This window comes from Esox lucius, chromosome 5, assembly GCF_011004845.1.
Source record: "Esox lucius isolate fEsoLuc1 chromosome 5, fEsoLuc1.pri, whole genome shotgun sequence".
NCBI classification, from domain to species: domain Eukaryota; kingdom Metazoa; phylum Chordata; class Actinopteri; order Esociformes; family Esocidae; genus Esox; species Esox lucius.
Window position 1 is genome coordinate 18,806,330 of NC_047573.1, and position 20,029 is coordinate 18,826,358.

General features: G+C 42.0%; 2 protein-coding genes across 3 annotated transcripts; one reads left to right on the forward strand and one right to left on the reverse strand.

The window, feature by feature from the left end:
- Positions 1 to 366: 366 nt before the first annotated feature.
- On the reverse strand, positions 367 to 9,775 carry LOC105005666 (WD repeat domain phosphoinositide-interacting protein 1). Of its 2 annotated transcripts, none has more exons than XM_010863771.3 (12): positions 9,389 to 9,775; positions 5,423 to 5,505; positions 3,964 to 4,133; positions 3,136 to 3,232; positions 2,930 to 3,045; positions 2,635 to 2,727; positions 2,322 to 2,392; positions 2,090 to 2,197; positions 1,779 to 1,940; positions 1,558 to 1,665; positions 1,168 to 1,316; positions 367 to 1,081 (listed from the first exon to the last, which is right to left on the reverse strand). In XM_010863771.3, exons 1-12 carry the CDS (start codon positions 9,463 to 9,465, stop codon positions 960 to 962), a joined length of 1,356 nt encoding a protein of 451 aa, XP_010862073.1. In that variant the 5' UTR covers positions 9,466 to 9,775; the 3' UTR covers positions 367 to 959. The 2 variants fall into 2 exon arrangements, with proteins under 2 accessions (XP_010862073.1, XP_010862081.1); XM_010863779.4 differs by having other exon boundaries at positions 2,948 to 3,045; positions 9,389 to 9,774.
- A 921-nt stretch (positions 9,776 to 10,696) lies between these two features.
- On the forward strand, positions 10,697 to 18,434 carry prkar1ab (protein kinase, cAMP-dependent, regulatory, type I, alpha (tissue specific extinguisher 1) b). The gene is made up of 11 exons (XM_010863789.5): positions 10,697 to 10,844; positions 12,681 to 12,911; positions 13,064 to 13,231; positions 13,337 to 13,428; positions 13,568 to 13,629; positions 13,721 to 13,767; positions 14,835 to 14,993; positions 15,169 to 15,229; positions 15,401 to 15,522; positions 15,738 to 15,819; positions 15,980 to 18,434. The coding sequence occupies exons 2-11, from the start codon at positions 12,738 to 12,740 to the stop codon at positions 16,150 to 16,152; spliced, it is 1,140 nt and encodes a 379-aa protein (XP_010862091.1). The 5' UTR covers positions 10,697 to 10,844; positions 12,681 to 12,737; the 3' UTR covers positions 16,153 to 18,434.
- The last annotated feature ends 1,595 nt before the right edge of the window (positions 18,435 to 20,029 follow it).

Sequence of the window (20,029 nt, forward strand, 5' to 3'; positions counted from 1 at the left end):
TGACAACCAAATCTAATCATAAGCTTGTTGGTACAACACATACCACTGTTTTATGTGAGACATTAGGGTCATGGCATTATATCCAATATCTCAGCTTAAACTGATTTATTCCTCCTAATGAGCTTGATGGAAGTATAAGATCCTTTTTCCATTGGAAAACCCACCCTGTCAACTACTTAACTACTCTAAAAAGTTCTCAGTGGTAACATATGCAGGAGACCTTGCATCATAAATAACTAATTATTAGTAATAGTTCAGTCAGTCTCAATTTAACCATGACACGTTGCAGTTTTGATTCTCTGAAACATATCTCTTCGATCCATAATCTACTTCTGGGTGACACAAGAGTAATCAATCACCAATCAATCAATTCAATGTATTTTATAAAGCTCTTTTTACATAAGCAGTTGCCACAGATGCCCAGCCTAAAATCCAAAAGTGCAATCAACAACAAGAAATTGAAGCACAGTGGCTTGGAAAAACTCCCTTCTAGGGTCAGAACCTAGGAAGAAACCTATAAAGGAGCAGACTGAAGGGTGGCCAGTCCTCTTCTAGCTTCTGGAACATTATAAGAATACATAATATTTTTAGGCGACATCAACATTTTTGCATGTTCAGCGGGTCAATAAATACAGATGGGCTGTGTCCAGAATCTTTAGGCAGAATCCAGATCAGCTGCACAACCAGATGGACGACCGGGTAGGCTGAGGTCCGTGACAGTAGGAGTGGTAAAGGCAGAAGCTACATCTGTAACACAACCAGGTGGACTGGACAGGAATTGTCAGGCCAGGTAGTCACCCGTAGATAAAAGGGATACCTCAGCATAGAAATCTGTAGCTTCTACATTTATCGCATCTGATTGGCTCATTGGGGACATGGAGATAGAACCTAGAGGGTTCGCTAAACATTGATATGCCTCTGTAACGGCTCCAGTTGATTGGTTCCCCGGAAGAGGTGGGTCAGTTGCTCTGGTTGCTGACCGGAGGGAACTCATTCTCATCATCCAAACAGACGGGTCCCTCTGCAAATTCGTGTTCAGGGATCACTTCACCTTTCTGAGCCCCTCCATCCTCCGAGTAGCCTTGGGAGAGGAGGTAGAGGGGAGATGAGGTCTCACCACCAGACTACATCGTACAAGCTAAGAGACACCACATTGACATCCAATACCTGTGAGAGTGGTAGAAGAGGGTGGAGCTGAAGGAAAGGCTACCGTGGCAGCATAAGACGGGTTGGTTGACGGTGGGAGGGGCTTGACATCCTCTGGATGCTCCTCTTCCTTTTGCTTTTCCTGTGGCTCCACATCTCCTTCAAATAGTCTGAAAAGACACAGAAGTGAGCCTGAGTACACACACCACGCATCCACTACACACACACACCAGGCATTCACTACATACACACGCATTACACACTTACCCAGTACTCACAATACACACACATTGCACACACACCCAGTACTCACAATACACACACACGCAAATACACACATAATAGCAAGGCTACGCAAACACATCTCGCTCTCTCACACACACACACACGCACATTTGCTGGCTCACTCACCTGTGTTTTTTTACCAGTACACACTCTTCTCCATCCTGTGGGTCAATGTTATAGATGTAGAGATGTCCGTCTGATGAGGCAACCAGCAGGCGAGGCAGCTTCTCAACCCTAACAACATATAAAGACATAATCCCAAAAAACACCAACAGCTACACACAATAGGCTGAAATGCGCAAACCGTCTCGCATCGTCTCCAAACACGCGCGAACGGACAGACGTACGTGGCCAAGGCGCAGACGTTCTGGAGTCCGAACACGTTCAGTCGTACAGTGGCGAAGGCCCGGTCCTGGTGCATGATGTCAGACACCTGGCTGGGAAGGTAGGAGCTGGCCGCTGTGAACATCTTCCCTACGTACGCGCCCCACGTAAGACACTCCCCGTCTCTTGTAGGAGACACACAGTCACACACACACACACACAACAAGTCAATCACAATCCTGACTGACTGCAGAGACCGAAGAAACGAAAAAGCACATTTACACTCCGGCAAGCTAGGGGATCAGAAACGATCAGGAAAATGAAGAGTTTATACCGTAGTTTGTGCTGCTCCAGTTTGAAAATGTGAACGGTCTCCGTGTTGCTGGACGCACACAGGAACTGGGCGTCGGCGCTGAAGGACAGCGAGCTGATGCTCACGTACCTGAGGCAGACACACGTGGTTACGGTGGTCGCCCCTAAAGAGATCAGACCTTCCACCCGGAAACCTAGTAGACATTCTGAAGCACTGTGGAGGTCTCCTGTCTATAATGTCTGCTGTCACTGACCTCTTCATCCCTCTGCGGAACTCAAACAGCCTCTGACCCTCGGGGATGGCGAACACTCTGATTACCGTGCCCTGGAGAGGAGACGGAAAGAAGGTCACACAGAACCGCTGTAAACAGTGAACGGGAGGATGACGGAGGGAGAGGGAGAAGCAAGCCGAAAAGGCCGAACAACATATGTCACTACAGTTGGTACACGTCAGTTCGCTGATTGATCGCAGATTACTGGTAGCTGTGGTAAACAAACAGAACGACGGAGCTAAATTATTTAAACTCTATTGATGGATGCCAAAAGAAAGGACAAAGTCAGACTCACTCTCTCGGAAGCGCTGGCTAGTTTCGTTCCGGAAGCACTGAACGTGAGGGCTGCTAGGGGGCTGTCATGGGCTGGGATCATTGTCACTGTGCCCTAAAGAACACACCAGGCGAATGTTAGTCCACCTGCAACCACTGGCCGTGACAGGAAATGACTCAAAGATATGACGACCGTGTGAACCATGCTGAACATCCCTCTATGAGCCCAACCAGAAAGCTGCCGTTAGCATCACCAGCACCCCCGGTGTTGTACCAGCCATGTTGACAGCGAACTGAAGGGCGCTGGCTGAATTCACCTTATTGTCAGATCTTACTAGGTTATTGGCGTCGTAGACCATGATCTCTCCGATGGTCAGACTCCCAGGGTATGCCAGGTACGAGTTACCATGGTTCACCGAGAGGGCACAGAGGCCTGCCAGGGCGGAGGGTGAGGGCATTTAACAATGGAACACAGTCGAGGGTTTCAGATTGCGTTGGTTTGCGTGCGTGTGGATTCAGTTACCTGATGGATTGTGGGGTGTGTTGAGCAATGTCTTGAGCAGCTTCATGTCTTTGATGTTGTGGATGTAGATTGACTCCTCCAGGCACACCACCAGCCTCTACAGGGGATGGAGAATTATGCTTTGCAGCAGTGCTTCCAGAGAGGTTTGGAATGGGGATTGACCTTGGGGTAAATCGGGGAGGATTGATTTGGAATGGGCCCTTAAAGATGACCATGGGATGGATTGAGGAATATGTTTGTAATGCGTCTTAAATCTGAATGAGGGATGGTGTGAAGAGTTGGTTTGTAATGTTGCCTTAATCTGACATTGGGACATGGATGAGCAATAGGTTTGGAATGGGGCCTTGATGTTACTTTGGGATAAGGGTGAGAATGGGTTTGTAATGGGGCCTCAATCTGAATCTGGGATAGGAGTGAGAAGTCGGTTTGTAATGGGGCCTTAATCTGACATTAGTATAGGGGTGAAGAGGATGTTTGTAATGTTGACTTAATCTGACATTAGTATAGGGGTGAAGAGGATGTTTGTAATGTTGACTTAATCTGACATTAGTATAGGGGTGAAGAGGATGTTTGTAATGTTGCCTTAATCTGACATTAGTATAGGGGTGAAGAGGATGTTTGTAATGTTGACTTAATCTGACATTAGTATAGGGGTGAAGAGGATGTTTGTAATGTTGACTTAATCTGACATTAGTATAGGGGTGAAGAGGATGTTTGTAATGTTGCCTTAATCTGACATTAGTACAGGGGTGAAGAGGATGTTGGGTAATGGGGCCTTAATCTGATTTTAGGATATTAGTGATAATTAGGGCATCCCTCTGCCATTACCTGTCTGTTGAGCCTGACTGAGAGGATGTTGTTGGAGTAGCTGTAGTTGCAGATCTCCGTTCCCCTCTTGAAGTGGTAGACATTCATACGACGGGGCATGGACAGACTGACCACCACTACCAGACTGCTGGAGAACAACCGCTCCACAATATACACATCTGGACATTCCTCTGAGAGGGGGAGGGACAAAAAAAGGCAAATCAAACTTTGCAAAGAATACACACACTCGCGCACTCTCCCACACACACACAGACGTGTGCAAAGAGTACGTGCCCAGACACACACATATACGTGCATTGCTCACACGCTCAATGTCAAACTAAGACATTCATAGGTCAACACACTTTCCTTCCACTGTGATATGAAGCACTGAGATATTGCTGGGAATGGGCTAATGCTATAACACGTTGCTCACCACCACTGTTTACATATGGGGCGGAGGGGGGGGGGCTGTGTCAGCTCAGAACAACTGCACTAGTTACAGAGACAACTAGGCTTGTTGACCTGACATCAGCTTACTGCATGTTTGTTTTGCCCCTGTGCTGTGACGCCAGCTTAGAGGGATTCCAGAGAAACCAAGACAAAGGAAGTTGATGATTTGGGGGACTTTCACAAAATGTAAAAGGTTGACATGAACTTAATATTTGATTGAAAGGTTTTTGTGAAATAAGTTATTAAAGTTGGCCTGTTTATGATATTTTGGTCTTACCAGGGCCTCTTTTAAGTCTCTACAATGTTTCATCACATTGCACTTTCCTGCACGCTACATAAGTAGTATGTTCATTTCAATAACATACATTTCTTACATAAGCAATTTTTATATTAATTGTTTAACGTATATATTCTCAATGGGCCTATCAAGTCCCAGATCTCTGGGACTCTCTGGGATCTCTCTCCTACTGGTCAAATATGATTGACAGAGTGAATGCATAGAGAATAATAAAGGCCTCTAGTGATCATAATGCTGTTTTAGCAAGGACAGCATCATGAGACATGGCAAGAGAACTTAACTGGGAGAAATGGCATGAACTTCATTGCAATTAAAGACATTTGGCGATTTTATGTGGTGCAATTTTTATTGTCTCATGCCCCCAAATGACCTGGTTGACTTCAACCAATAAATTATATAAAATAATGGATTACTTCAACATGACGACATCCTCAAAGGCTCGTGGCCGTGCTGAAACAGAGTAGCACAGATCAACAGATCTGACCTTTTTCCATCTCTTTGGGGCTTCTCCATTTTAATGTACTCAAATGCCAACATAACTGGCTGATCCCAACTGCTGACCTGTAGGAGTCAGGTCCATCCGTGTCAAAATGTCATAATTTTTTTTTTTTAAAAGTCACCTAAATCAAGGGCTTTTTAAATTGTGGTTCTGCATGGAATTACCCATAGTATACCTTGGCCACTAAGTAACTTTAACTAACAGCATGACAGGCTAAGACACTCGCTCACCTCCTTCGTGGATGCAGTCCATCTTTTCCACCGAGGTGACAGAGAAGAGTCTGTAGCCTGACTTGGTGCCCACTGATAGAGACCTGAGACACAGAGCCAACCATTACCATACCTCCTAATTGGTGCCAATATGTGGCTGCTCTAGCACCATTACAGCTTCATGGCACCATTGTTATAATCCACTATTGGGGTATCATTTTCTAAATAATAAATAACGGTTTACTTCTAATCCCCTCTAATGGTTTGCTTGATGGTTACAATTTGTTGATGTGACATTCCACTTTTGATAAATTTGCACACAAAACTTCATTCCAGACGGTTTGGGCTTTACCCAGGTGTTGTCTGGCAAACGTCAGTCATCTCTTGATATTCTTCCTGACCTCCCATGTAGGCCAAGTTTGTGCAGTGTCTTTTTAACAGTTGTCTCAAACACTTTGACATTGATTGTGGCAAGATAGGCCTGTAGATGTTACCCTGGGATTCTGAAAGACTATACTAGCACCTTTAGGTCAGCTCTTGACCCAAATTTGGTGTGATGACCTATCTTATGTAGATTGCCAGTGGTCCAAACTTTTCTCCATTTATAGATGATCCATTGTAAAGTGGAATGATATACTTCAAATTGCTTGGAAATGGCTTTGGAACCTGATCGTTCTTCTGAGGGCCTTGGATAGGTCTTTTGACCTTGGCATGATGTGTTACCACATAACCACAACTCCAAATGGTTAATGACAAGTTTCTAATCTTCATGAAAGACTGGACCCTCCCAACTTATTCTCTAAGGATTATCTAATAATTTGCACCTGTTTTGGTTCATATGTGAATATGTGATGGTAAATGTAGGGGGGTCATAACTTTTCAGGAACTTTTTCTGTTTATTTAAAACTCATGCTTTTAAAGTTTACATTATTTAGTGTGATTGATTTGTTTAATTAGGTGAGCATTATCTCAAATATTTATGTGTCCAAATATGTAATAAAAAGAACAACTTTCCAGGGGGTGTACTTACTTATTCACATGAAAGTATTTATGACATTACTCAACATAATGAATTTCTTTGAGTGCCTTGATGTACCTTAACAGTGTCATGAAAAAAATTTCACAGGCACCCAGATACTATCTAACACTGACATTACCACTACAACATTAAAACCTAACAAAATATCAGTAAATGAAGGTTGCCTTTGTCTGTGAGGTGCATGTTAGATGATCATTACTCTGAAAACTGTAAATGCAGTCTTATACATCATGAGTAAGCACATACTTTTTATCTATTATTTGGGTTAACATTTTACACCCAACTACTAACGACTGCTAGGATAAGATTAGAAAAACATTGTTTAGAAACGTGTAGGCGAACCTTTTAATGTAAAAAACCCCACCAAAACATTTCTGAAAATACCACTTCAATGGGAACATTTGAGCTATAACCGAAATGTTGCTACATCAAATTCCAGAGCTGCCAAAATGGAAAATCTGATGTTCTCTCCCTGAACAAAACAGTTAACCCTAATTGCTACAGCAATGCTTATTGTGGTAGTTCCTTACACATCTTCAGTTCTGAGGGTTGGGTGAAATGTGGAAGCCAAATACCAGCTGGACCTTGTGTGCACCTGACAAACATCAGTTTCCCAATACAGCATGCCAGAAAACATTGTTTTTCAAGGAATCCTTTTAAGAACGCTTTCTTCCAAAACCTCTTAAGATTTAAACAGTTTTAACTAGAATCATTTTCCTTAGAAATAAAAAGTGTCTAATAAAAAGGCTAATTTGAATCTAAACGGTTCCCAGTAGATCTCCATACCTATGCAAAGATTTGACCCAGTCAACTATAGCAGTAGGGGGAAAATGAAGGATACACACTGTGCTGAATAGCTGCAGGGAAAGGATCAGGTCAGGTGATAAGCAAGCATGCTATCTATGGGCAGAACGACATTGTATGAGAAATTAAGCAGCATTTGAACAGGTGAAGTGTAGGATGATTTTAACCCTAGAGTAGACTCTATTCTAAGAATAGCGATGGGGGAAATATTGATACATCCACACGATATTGTCTTATCTTGATTATCTTGTCGATAATCATATTGTGTGACATTATAGTAATATTACTTTTTTGCTTTATCCCCACCAAACTCAAGTATACTTTCAAGTATACTTACTCTAAATTCACATTAGGGAATCAATGTATTATCAGCACTTTAACTTACATGAATAATCAAATGAATTTTTTCCTCACTTTCTCTTCTTCCTCTTTAGCAGACATTTATCTTACCTTCATTTAACAATGTAAGCTGATTGAGAACAAGTTCTCATTTACAAAACCATTCAATTTTTTTATCTCTTGACTTCCGAATTAATCCTGCTGTTGCCTTCAGCTGTATCTTCATCAAATAAGACAAGTGAGCCAGTTCAAATGGCAGCCGTACATGCCCAAAACAAAACACCTCCACCACCATATTTCACAAGGGCTTTTCCCTGAAGACCTAGGTGTCATGTGCCTTTTACTGAGGATTGGTTTGCATCTGCCTACTACTACCATAAAGGCCTGATTGGTGGAGTGCTGCAGAGATGGTTGTCCTTCTGTAAGGTTTTACTGTCTCCACACAGGAACTCTGGAGCTCTATCAGAGTGACCATCGGGTTCTTGATCATCTCCCTGACCAAGGCCCTTTTGCCTGATTGCTCAGTGTGGTTGGCCAGATCTAGGAAGAGTGTTGTTGGTTCCAAACTTCCATTTAAGAATGATGGAGGTAACTGTTCTTGGGGACCTTCAATGCTGCCGAAATATTTTGATACCGTTCCCCAGATATGGCCCCAACACAATCGTGCCTCAGAGCGCTAGAAAAAAATACTTGATTTCTGCTCTGCTCTGTTCCGCTGACTATATAGATAGATATACAGGCTTGTGCCTTGACCAAATTATGTCTGAATATATAAAACGTGCTGGATGAAAATACCTTAAAATTAAAGCAGACGGACTGTACTTTAACACCATAATGATTGTATATTTTCAAATCTAAATGGCTGGAATACAAGCCCAAAAACTGTACTGATACAAAAATAGCTAGAATCACAATACATAATACAGTATCTGCAACTAAATATCATGATAATATAATATCATCAGATTTCTGGCCATTCATAGGGTTAGCTAACATCCTTTTAATGTTTTCACCCAAATAGTTATGGTTAGCATAGAAGAAGGTTGTGGTGATACTACATCTGTGTTTGAGCGCAACTTTGATACGAAGAAAATGTGCATGATGCAATAGGATATAGGCCTAGCCTACTACCTGTCTTATCTTCTTACATAAGAGGATTATTTTTGGAAAATCGCTGAGAGTGAACATCAATGTGTCTATCTGACTGCCTTGCAGCTGCTACTATAAAATGGACACATCTCTAACCAACCTGTATATCAACAGTGTCTACTGTACATGATTGCCCGCTATCACACTCAGTTTCCAATATCTTTATTATCGCCTATACCAATTAAATAAATTCCCCGAAAACTATTTGTCCTTTATCATAATGCAATACATTCAACCACCCCATGAATGCAATGGCATTGTTGGTCGATTCCACGAAATCATGAACGTTCCACAACTTATTGCAGATATCGCCATACGAGGCAAATACACTTGCACAATAGTCTACTAATCAGTAGCCTGTATCTCCTGTAGGTCCAATCTCGCCTGGATACTATTCTTTAGTTTGGTGACCTAAATTAGAAAGTTAAGGATTTAGGATTTTTTAGGACACCACCGGACAGTTAAAGGAATATACCAGTTGGTCATGTTGGAAGATAAAACTCACAATAACGTGCCTGCGAGACCGGGTACATAGTAGATAGCATAAACCAGCATGAATTAACTCCGGCCATATATTATTCAACAATCAATTTAGCAGTGCGACAAGTAGAATCAGCTAGAACTGCCCTGAGTTGTCAGACAGAGCGCTTGCTTACGTGGTGTCCTGGTTAAACGAGGCGCTGATCAAGCCTTGAGGCCCTCCCAGACCGCCGAATATCACCCGGTCCTCCATCCCGTCCACGGTTATTTTCCTGCTCTACTGCCCTAGTTCAGAGGCCTGTTTTCTGATCGATCAAACAAAAGCCTGTTCCTGTCCACCCAAATCGTATGTTCCAAAGAAATGTGTGAGATAATAAGTAATTAAATCATTATTTACAAATAGGAAACTGCTATCTTGAATCGTGAAAGTATAATAACCTGCAATGTATTCATTTATTTGTCCTAATTTTAGAAGACGCGCAACTAGGTACGTTTTTTTAAACTGCTTGTTCAAGACTCAACCAGACAAACAAAACAAAAACAGCTGAGGGTCTGGATCGGTCTGGATGAGTCTCTTTTGTTGCGCAATTTTCTATTGGCTGCTAGGAAATTGGGGGTCTACTTCTGCACCATTCACAATGGTCCAGTTTTTCAAAAGCTACATCCGATTGGTTTACAAGAAAATTCCCAGGAAGAAGTCCAGAGAGCAACGCCCATTCCAATTTAAAGTATTGCAATTGGTTCATTATACCTTCATTCTGGGCACGAGGAATTGTTTTGATTGTTCTGATTGGCTAGAGTTTGTTTGAGGCTGCTTACAATGTTTGCCACATCTCAAGTGAAGTTTTGGAGAGTTAGCACAGAAGCTTTTTATACGCTCGTTTCATACGTTGTTTGGCAGCTGAATCATAAAGCATGATTTGCCCCTGGTCATCTGTTGTTTATTAAATAAAATTAACAAAGAACCAGATTAATCCGTCAAACCCATCTGTGTGTCTTGCTGTATTTAGTGTAATTTCATTTTTATTGTCTATTCCGTTCTATGTACTGTTTATTTGCCAACTTGTTTTTTCTTATTTATATTTTTTACCAGATTTTTGTTGTTTTGTGCGTCGTTTTGCCATCTTGCATCCTTCTTTTACCAGGTTGTAAATAAAAAAGAGTATTGCTTCTCAATTGACTTACCAAAATAACGGTGAAATAAAATAAAAATACATCGTAATGTAAAAAACAATTTCATCCTTCCAAAATATTCATACATAGGATATTCTGTGAATTAGAATATTTATTTAACATTTTTAGGGGAAAATGTTAAATAGGAGGTTGTTAGGTACTATATATATATAAAGCAATCTTATGTCCATAGTTCTATCCGTTATCGTTTTAATCGATTTACTATTGACGTCATGATATCCATGGGTTCCCCTTTAATGTTGCCAAGGGTTACTGCTCACATGTCAGAACGAGGCGAATTGACGTCAATGACGGCTCGTGATTGGTTCTATACTCGTATCCGGTGGAGCAGCGGTTCGGGGATTTGGAAAAATCGAAGCGATACGTTTGTTACGCTTGTGGAAAAACATCTAATACTGAATCAGTGTCGAGGGTCTCGTTAAGAATTCGTGGATTCTTGTAAGTAATTGCATGCCTTATCGTTTGAAATTGATACTCCTTCGATCGAAATATACCTACGGTAGCTATGTAGCCTCCGCCTCACATTGTTTATCATAGAGCTCAAGATGGCGTCATTGGCAAGCGGGCTTTGCAGGCCAAAAATGATAGTTGACATATTTGGTATCAGTCAATACAATATGCACAGCTTAGCTTCGTTATCATGTTTATTTACAATTGCTACCAGTAATCTGCGTTCAAATAGCGAACTGATGCGTGCTAACTGTAGTGCTACGTATTATTAGGCCTAGTACTAGTCTCAGGACGGTCTTAATATTTGCCATAATCTTAATGCTCCTCCTTCCTATGTTGGTGTTGGAACGTTATCTGGATGCCACCGACATTTTCCTTGTTTTCTGTTGATAGTCAACTTTGTAGATCGTTCGCCTTCCAATTTATCCACCGCCCACGTAGTAACGTTTCTGCTATAATTAAGATTTTGAAAGCAAGGTCATTTTTAATGTTGTGCTGTTGGTTTTTAATATCTGACATTATTTCAGCATTGAAATAATGATATGAGCCGTGTTATGAAAAAAACTGCATAATGATCAGCATCCTCTGGCATGATCTGTCCTAGAATGATGCCACTGAAACATGTACACATCAATGCAATCATTTGGAGGTGGACCTACTAACAATGCTTAGCTTGATTATTCTGACAATTATTCTGAGTTAGGGTGGCGTTTTACTAAAAATGACCCTACCAATTATGTGTGTTCCGTTTTGCCCTACTCCCCCAATGCATAAATCCCCCTGGTGAAAATGTTGGGTTTAAATTGGTGTGGTATCTGCATATTTAGAAGTTGAGGAAGTTGAAGAGAGTAGGGATGGAAATCTGGGATCCCAATCTTTTTAACAAAGTCAATTCAGGATTTCCTTCTGATTTGTTGCTGTGCATTGACCGGATGTCAGAATACATGTTTCCCCACCTACGGCACTGCAACTTGAGTGTCACTGTCTAACTTTTATTTCAGCGATTGTTACAGTTGTACAATGGCGGGTAGGATTTCACCATGTGGGGATATTATATTTTTTACATCATTTATATCTGGTGTTCATTTAGTTGACACAGAAAGCGTTTTTGAACCCCCAGTCTAACATTGAGCAAGGTACTTCACCCTAATTGCTCTATCGTTGCCTATAGTGGCTGATCCCTGGCTGTGGGATATTTGGGATATCTACCCAGTTAACACTTTTTTTACACTGACATTGGTGTCCCCCCAAAATAACACTCCAAAACCTTTCAGTGACAGGAAATCTCCTGCACCCTCTTTCCTTGCTTTCCTATATTCCCCACTGGTCTGTCTCTGACTTTCTCTCTCACTATCTGTCTATCTCAGTCTCACTCCCTTTTGTCTCTCCTTCCCTGTCTTTCAGATCTCTGTCCATCCTGTTTGGCACACACCTATCCCACAACATGATTCTCATGACATAATAAAAAAACCAAAACACTGTGTGCTCAGCATCGGCTCTAGTAACAATATCTCTTAATAGTATTTATGAAGAATCGTATAGATATTTCTGTCTTGGTTAATCTCTGTCTCTCTCAAACACACACATTTTTTGTTCCACGTTCATTTATTCAGGTAAGTCGATTGAGAACGTAGTTATTTTTATTTAAGTCCAAAGGCATAACAATTGCAAGACAATGCTTAGTTACACAAAACTACAAAAGTGATTTTTAGTTACTTGTCCAAGACAATAAGACATGGATAACAACCACACTGGTAAAGTGTTGTAACCCTTTAATAAAAGCTTCAATATTAGTAACAATCCAAGTTGTCTCTCCATCTGTAGTTCAGAGGTCGCCAGTTAACCGAGTCGTTGCGAAGCAGGAGCGCGTCGTGAATCGCCATGGCATCTGGCAGTACTAGCAGCGAGGAGGAGCGGAGTCTGAGAGAATGCGAGCTGTACGTGCAGAAACACAACATTCAGCAGCTGCTGAAGGACTGCATAGTCCAGCTGTGTACCTCTAGGCCAGACAGACCCATGGCCTTCCTCAGAGAGTACTTTGAGAGGCTGGAGAACGTAAGCATTAATGTGTTTAGCTGGGTACAGCAAGGTTGTGGACCACCAGGCATGTGGCGTTCCAGTAAACCAGCTTTACATTTGTAGTGCTTTTATGTTGTGGACTGTTGCTCCAGAGGATGTTTGTGACCTCTGACCTTTAAACTGTGCAGGAGGAGGCCAAGCAAATCCTGAAACAGGAGAAGGCCAGCAGCCGTTCTGATTCCCGGGATGAGGAAGTTTCTCCTCCCATGAACCCTGTTGTCAAGGGTCGTCGGCGGAGAGGAGCTATTAGTGCGGAGGTCTACACAGAGGAGGATGCTGCGTCCTATGTGAGAAAGGTGAGGTGACACCCCGTTTTTACTTGGTCGTGTCTTCGGATTGGGTGGAGACATTGGAACACACAGGATGATTTGCTTAATATTGGATTCTTTGGCATTTTCAAGGTCATCCCGAAAGACTACAAAACAATGGCTGCCCTGGCTAAAGCTATTGAAAAGAATGTGCTCTTTTCTCACTTGGATGACAATGAGAGAAGGTATGTTTTTCACTGAATTTGTTCATTCATGGTATTCGTTTATGGTGACATTTGCTTGTCAACATTACTTTGGATCTCACTGATCAAGCCAAAAAACGTCTTGCCGAAACATAACGCTTTTTAAATGTATTTTTCACAGCGACATCTTTGATGCCATGTTTTCTGTAACCTACATCGCAGGAGAGACTGTCATTATGCAAGGTGCAGTACGCTCTTTAGATTTGGTGGAAATTCAACTAGACCAAAAGTGTTTTAATCTCAGAGAAAAGATTAATGACGTGTTCTTTATCAGGTGATGAGGGCGATAATTTCTACGTCATCGACCAAGGAGAAATGGATGTAAGTCTCTTCATGTATTTTAGGAACAAACAACACTTAGTTGAGGTTAGGGAACACACAAACATTCTCACACCGGCGTTCCAATTTTTAAGATGACAGTCCTCCCAGTTGAATGTTTGTCTTTGTTCTCTCCTTGTGAAAATGACAGGACTTATTGTTTCCGAAGCTCTGTTTGGTCATGTCACTTGGCTACTCAAATCCCCATCCTGTGTTACCTTAGCAATGCCGAGTCTAATTTGAATAGTGTTCTGATGGCTACACCTCATTATGTCCATACATAGAAACAGCATTGGGACAGAAGGAACGGCCTAGAAACAGTCAGAATCACCTTTATTCAGTACATATACATACTTGACGTCTAGGTGCTGCTAGTAGTGGGTGACATTTTGGACAGTACCACCCCATTTCCAAATAAAAAAACTGGGTAAAATGCAAATAAAAACAGAATGCAATGATTCTATTGAATATAGGGTTTAAATTATTTGCACATCATTGCATTCTGTTTTTCTTTACATTTTACACAGCGTCCCAACTTTTTTGGAAACAGGGTTGTATATGCAAAAGGGTCATAGAATATACTTGAGACTATATACTTGAAATGTGCTTCGGTCTACATTCATGTACTGTAGGCTCTGCTTTAAGTTGTATGCACATTGATTGGAGAAATCGTAGCAATTAGTCTCCCAACACATACATTTACAGTCATTGCTGTTGTCAAAACTACGGTTCTGTATGCTGTATACATGTGTCTCAGTGAAGGGAGATAGGGTTTCAGAAGTAGTATACTGCAGTCTTTTAAATCTCAGATAGCGGTTGACAGTTTCCGTGTTGCGTCTATCCAGGTCCGGTTAGCCTATGTGATGCAGATGGATGATTGCTGAGGGCACTTTTGGATCGTAATTGTTCTGCTCTTTGCCTACCAGAGCAGGGTCTTTGAAATAGTGGGGGACTGGGATTTGGGGGTCGCGATGATCTGGCCCTCCTCTAGAGCCATGTAGGGCCTTCATGGAGGGTTGATGAGAGCTGACCCAAGCTGTCATAAAAACACTCCCTCCCTCCCTCTCTAGGTGTATGTGAATAATGAGTGGGTGACCAGTATTGGGGAGGGGGGGAGCTTTGGCGAGCTGGCCCTGATCTACGGGACCCCCAGGGCGGCCACGGTGCGAGCCAAGAGCAACGTCAAACTGTGGGGCATCGACAGAGACAGCTACCGGAGAATACTCATGGTAAGCCCCGCCCTGACAGGACCCTGTGGTTAGTTTCCTGTGCTCCTTTTGGAGTGATTATCGAGAAGCTGCTGGATTTTATGAATTGAATAAACGGGGACGACTACAAAAATCTTATATGCATGAGAACAAAAATCACAACTTGGGAATAAACATGAACGCTTGTTGTGCACAGGGAAGCACTTTGAGGAAGAGAAAGATGTACGAGGAGTTCCTCAGCAAAGTCTCCATTTTAGGTGAGCCTCACGGTTTCCTCTGCTCTCCCGGCCAGTAATAAAGACTAGCACACAGTTGCTCTTGAGAGGTGTGTCCTGGCCTTTCCGTCCTGGTAGTGTGGTAGGGGTTTCCCTTAGGTTCTGTATTGTGATGTCACTCCACGTTCCTTGTTTGTGATCCCACCACCTCAGAGTCTCTGGACAAATGGGAGCGTCTGACTGTTGCTGATTCTCTGGAGCCGGTGCAGTTCGACGACGGGCAGAAGATCGTGGTGCAGGGAGAGCCTGGCGACGAGTTCTTCATCATATTGGAGGTATGTGGACGTTGAATTCCATTGGCTAACGAGGTTGAAAGGGGCACATGGGTTGGACGTTGATTTCCATTGGCTAACGAGGTTGAAAGGGGCACATGGGTTTGAATGTCCGCTGCGACACCGCTCGGCTGCATCTCCGGGCCCCAGCCCCTCCCCCCGGGGCCCCCACACCTTGTCCAACTGGATCCTGATGTTGCAGTTCTTTTGTTCTGCAGGGTTCCGCGGCAGTGTTGCAGCGTCGATCTGAGAATGAGGAGTTTGTGGAGGTTGGGAGGTTACAACCGTCAGACTACTTTGGTAAGCAGTGGCTCTTCACGTGTCTCTCTCTTTACCTCTCCCCCTTTATCTCTACCTCTCCCCCTTTATCTCTACCTCTCCCCCTTTATCTCTACCTCTCCCCCTCTATCATTGGCTTCCTGTTGGGGTGTACTTTATCATTTTCTATTTGTCCCTCCAGGTGAGATCGCCCTGCTGATGAACCGGCCCAGAGCTGCCACGGTGGTCGCCCGCGGGCCTCTGAAGTGTGTGAAGCTGGACCGACCGCGCTTTGAACGTGTCTTGGGACCCTGCTCGGACATTCTGAAACGCAACATCCAACAGTATAACAGCTTTGTGTCACTGTCGGTCTGAGGGGTTTCCCTGTACCCCCCTCTGTCAGCCCGTAACACACACACACACACACACCCACCCACGCGCACACACTCGCTTCTCTCATTTAGACCCAGGGTCCACCAATGAAATGTTATTTTAAAGTTACATCATTTTATCTTCCGTTTGCTTTTGACTTATATTCATTTGTTTTAAATCACCCTAGTTATCCTTGTCACCTAAATGGACACATTTATGTTACAGTTTGTTAAACACACCAGCTTCACACACTTTCTTTCACTTCGCTTACTCTTTTTATTTAATTTAATTTTGTCTTTCTCTTCCACGAGCCGTGGTTAATTGGGGATTGGCCAGGCCAATAACGAGACAGGACAATCAAACGTACAGTAACGAGGCGATATAAGGATCCCTGGGTGAAGGTTGTTTAGATATCTTTAAATCCTCTTTTTCCCCAAAAAAGTTCAAGCTTGACATTCCCAGAAACGAGTGTATCCCTTTTCAGATGAAAACAACAGCGAAATCGTAAGGATTGCATCTCTTATGTGGCTTTCATGCTATGATAATCAATGTTCGTCCTCCACTGCACCATTACTCCCAATACATTTTTAGATCTACAATTGATTCCATGTGTTGGTTCTTCAATCTCATTTACTACTGTTTCATCTAGTTTAAGTTTGTACAACTCAACACCCATACATTTTTTGTTGTTGTTGTTGTACTGCTAACAAGCTAGTGCCAAATGTTGCTAATTGTTTCAAAAACTCAACCCCTAGAGGATTCTTATGCTTGGTCAGAACTAGTGGAACTCATGAGAAGTACATGTCAGTACATTACTGGCTACAGTGTGTGTGGGGGGGGGGGGGGGGGCATGGAGTATTACAGTTTATTTCAGTATTCAGCAATTTTCAGTATACACCAAATAATGTCCTTGTAGTTCTATGTTTTTAAAACAAATTATTATTATTATTATTGTCATGACAATTACAAACATTATTATCTTTACTGACTGAGAAAACATTATGGCTACGGTTTGGAGTGATCGTAAACTTGAGTACGTTCAAATACCTTTTTGTAAACCTCTATTTTGGTTGTTCAGTACCACGGCGTAAATAAATGCTTCATGTCAACTGACGAAACCGTATGTAGTTGTATTGTGAAAACGTAATGCGTTAACCTTTTAAAAGTAGGCAAAAGGGCTTTAAGGTCATTAACATTTTAAGTCTCCAAATTGTAGATTGTTTAATGGGTTTAACACTTTAATTATTTATGTATTGGAGCTCAAATGAGGCTTAAAAAAAAGAATGAATCCCAATGACTTGGTGATTCAGATATTAGATTAAATTGTCTTGAGTTTTATAATACTTATTTTAAAGCATTTTTGCAATTAAAGCTTTGTAATTATTTGAATGTGTTATTGACAAATCTGTGATCTACTACATGCTTACCTACAGCATAATGTAAAATAATGAGAAAATGTTCATGAGAGGGTTCTCCAACTGCCCATGTGTTGGTCAAACAATTGGTAAGTCACAAACAGTTTCACTCCTCAACTGATGAATCTTAAGAATGCACATGTCATTTTGACAATTATATATTTTTTTTGCTAGTAACTCTTGCAGGAATCTTTAGTCTCCTAGTTTGTAATCCTGTGCATTCCTGCCCCGCTGTTCACCCATCCAGATGTAGTTCTTTCATTACCACTCTTATTCCTTTCTGAGGTGTTCTCTTTGTTTAGGCTCTGCCATGTTTCCAATCTGAATCTTATGTACACAACAGTATGGCTGACTGGATGGATTGACATGTGTAACTGTATGTTTGTATGTCCAAAATCAATCAACATGATACTGAGTCAATTGCAGTGTTGCCTACTTGGTCCAAAACTTTTGTAGTGCTTTCTGATTCAGTTGAACTTATGCAATATTGCAGGTGTCTGTTACTGACATTTTAAACCCCTACTAACGATTTGCTGATGTTTATTCTAGCACAGCAGTCCCAGTACCGATAATGTAAAAAATAAAAGAACATTGCCACAAGATTCCTACTAACCAGAAGGCACACTGCAGTTGACCCAGTTTGCCTTAGCTTATGTAACCCGGGCGTAGACACTTCTGCTACCCCGACCTTCAGCAAGTTTGCGCGGCCTTGCAGCAGGCTCTGAGAGCTGTGGGTCATCTGAGGACCATTCTTTTTCTATTCTACCCAATGACTGTACTTGGTTTGACTTCCTGTATGTGCAAAGACGTTTATCCTTTTGGTATAGATTGTTCCAGATGGCAGTTTAAGCAATAAAAAGGTAAAATGATGTACTGACTCCTGTATTGTATTTGTTTGATTGTCCAAATTAATAATGGATGAAGTCATTGAATTGTATTGAAATAAGGTGCAATATCATTTTATAACACTTGGTGGCAGTGTTATACCTCTTCATTAGTTACTGTTAACTGCACTCTAGCAATGTAGAAAAAACTTAAAGGTTTGTTGGGATCTCAAAAGCATTCAGTGGTCTCCTTTTCCCAGAGTTTTATTCATCTAAAGAAGGCAAATCTCCATGAGGGTCTCTGATTGTCTGGGTTATCAGTCCAATGCATATACAGTATGTCACAAAAGTGAGTACATCCCTCACATTTTTGTAAATATTTCATTATAGCTTTTAATGTGACAACACTGAAGAAATGACACTTTGCTACAATGTAAAGTAGTGAGTGTACATCTTGTATAATAGTGTAAATTTGCTGTCCCCTCAAAATAACACAACACACAGCCATTAATATCTAAACCACTGGCAACAAAATTGAGTACACCCCTAAGTGAAATTTCCAAATTTCCCAATTAGCTATTTTCCCTCCCTGGTGTCATGTGACTCATTAGTGTTACTAGGTCTCAGGTGTGAATGGGGGGCAGGTGTGTTAAATTTGGTGTTATCGCTCTCACACTCCCTCATGCTGGTCACTGGAAGTTCAACATGGCACATCATGGCAAAGAACTCTGAGAATCTGAGTTTCTCAAAAGTTTTTTGTTGTGTCTTGCCTACAGTCAAACATGGTGGTGGGAGTGTTATGGTCTGGGGCTGCATGAGTGCTGCCCGCACTGGGGAGTTACAGTTCATTGAGGGAACCATGAATGCCAACATACTGAAGCAGAGCATGATCCCCTTCCTTTTTGAGACTGAGCTGCAGGGCAGTATTCCAACATGATAACGACCCCAAACACCCCTCCAAGACGACCACTGCCTTGCTAAAGAAGCTGAGGGTAAAGTTGATGGACTGGCCAAGCGTGTTTCCAGACCTAAACCCTATTGATCATCTGTAGGGCATCCTCAAATGGAAGGTGGAGGAGCGCAAGGTCTCAAACATCCACCAGCTCTGTGTTGTCGTCATGGTGGAGTGGAAGAGTGAACATGGTGGAGTGAACTCCATGCCCAAGAGGGTTAAGGAAGTGCTGGAAAATGATGGTGGCCACACAAAATATTGACACTTTGGGCCCAATTTGGACATTTTCACTTACTCGTGTACTCACTTTTGTTGCCAGCAGTTTAGACATTAATGGTTGTGTTGTGTTATTTTGAGGGGACAGCATGTTATACAAGCTGTACACTCACTAATTTACAATTTAGCAAAGTGTCATTTCTTCAGTGTAGTCACATGAAAAGAAATAATCAAATATTTACAAAACTGTGACGGGGGTACTCACTTTTGTGAGATACTGTATATTGCCACCAAAGAAGCTGGAAAAAGGCTAAAAGAAAGCAGCACAATTACAGAGCTCATAAAGTTAGTAAACCCAGAACCCATTTCTGCATGTATTTAACATCAGTCACTGTTTCAAAATCTATAAATGTTCTAAGCGTTTTTGCTGCTGACACTTTATAAAGCAGGCTTCCATAGGCTCCCTCAGGCAC

Bases quoted from the DNA above. Each gene is read 5' to 3' on its own strand.
- LOC105005666 (XM_010863771.3), bottom strand. From the start codon at position 9,465: ATGGAGGACCGGGTGATATTCGGCGGTCTGGGAGGGCCTCAAGGCTTG. The intron at 1,317-1,557 runs GTGAGTGAGCCA...GTGTCTTTTCAG, and splicing joins GTACTGGTAAAAAAACACAG to ACTATTTGAAGGAGATGTGG. The intron at 1,082-1,167 runs GTATTGGATGTC...TCCTCTCCCAAG, and splicing joins CTCTTCTACCACTCTCACAG to GCTACTCGGAGGATGGAGGG.
- prkar1ab (XM_010863789.5), top strand. From the start codon at position 12,738: ATGGCATCTGGCAGTACTAGCAGCGAGGAGGAGCGGAGTCTGAGAGAA. The intron at 13,630-13,720 runs GTGCAGTACGCT...GTTCTTTATCAG, and splicing joins AGAGACTGTCATTATGCAAG to GTGATGAGGGCGATAATTTC. The intron at 13,768-14,834 runs GTAAGTCTCTTC...CTCCCTCTCTAG, and splicing joins TCGACCAAGGAGAAATGGAT to GTGTATGTGAATAATGAGTG.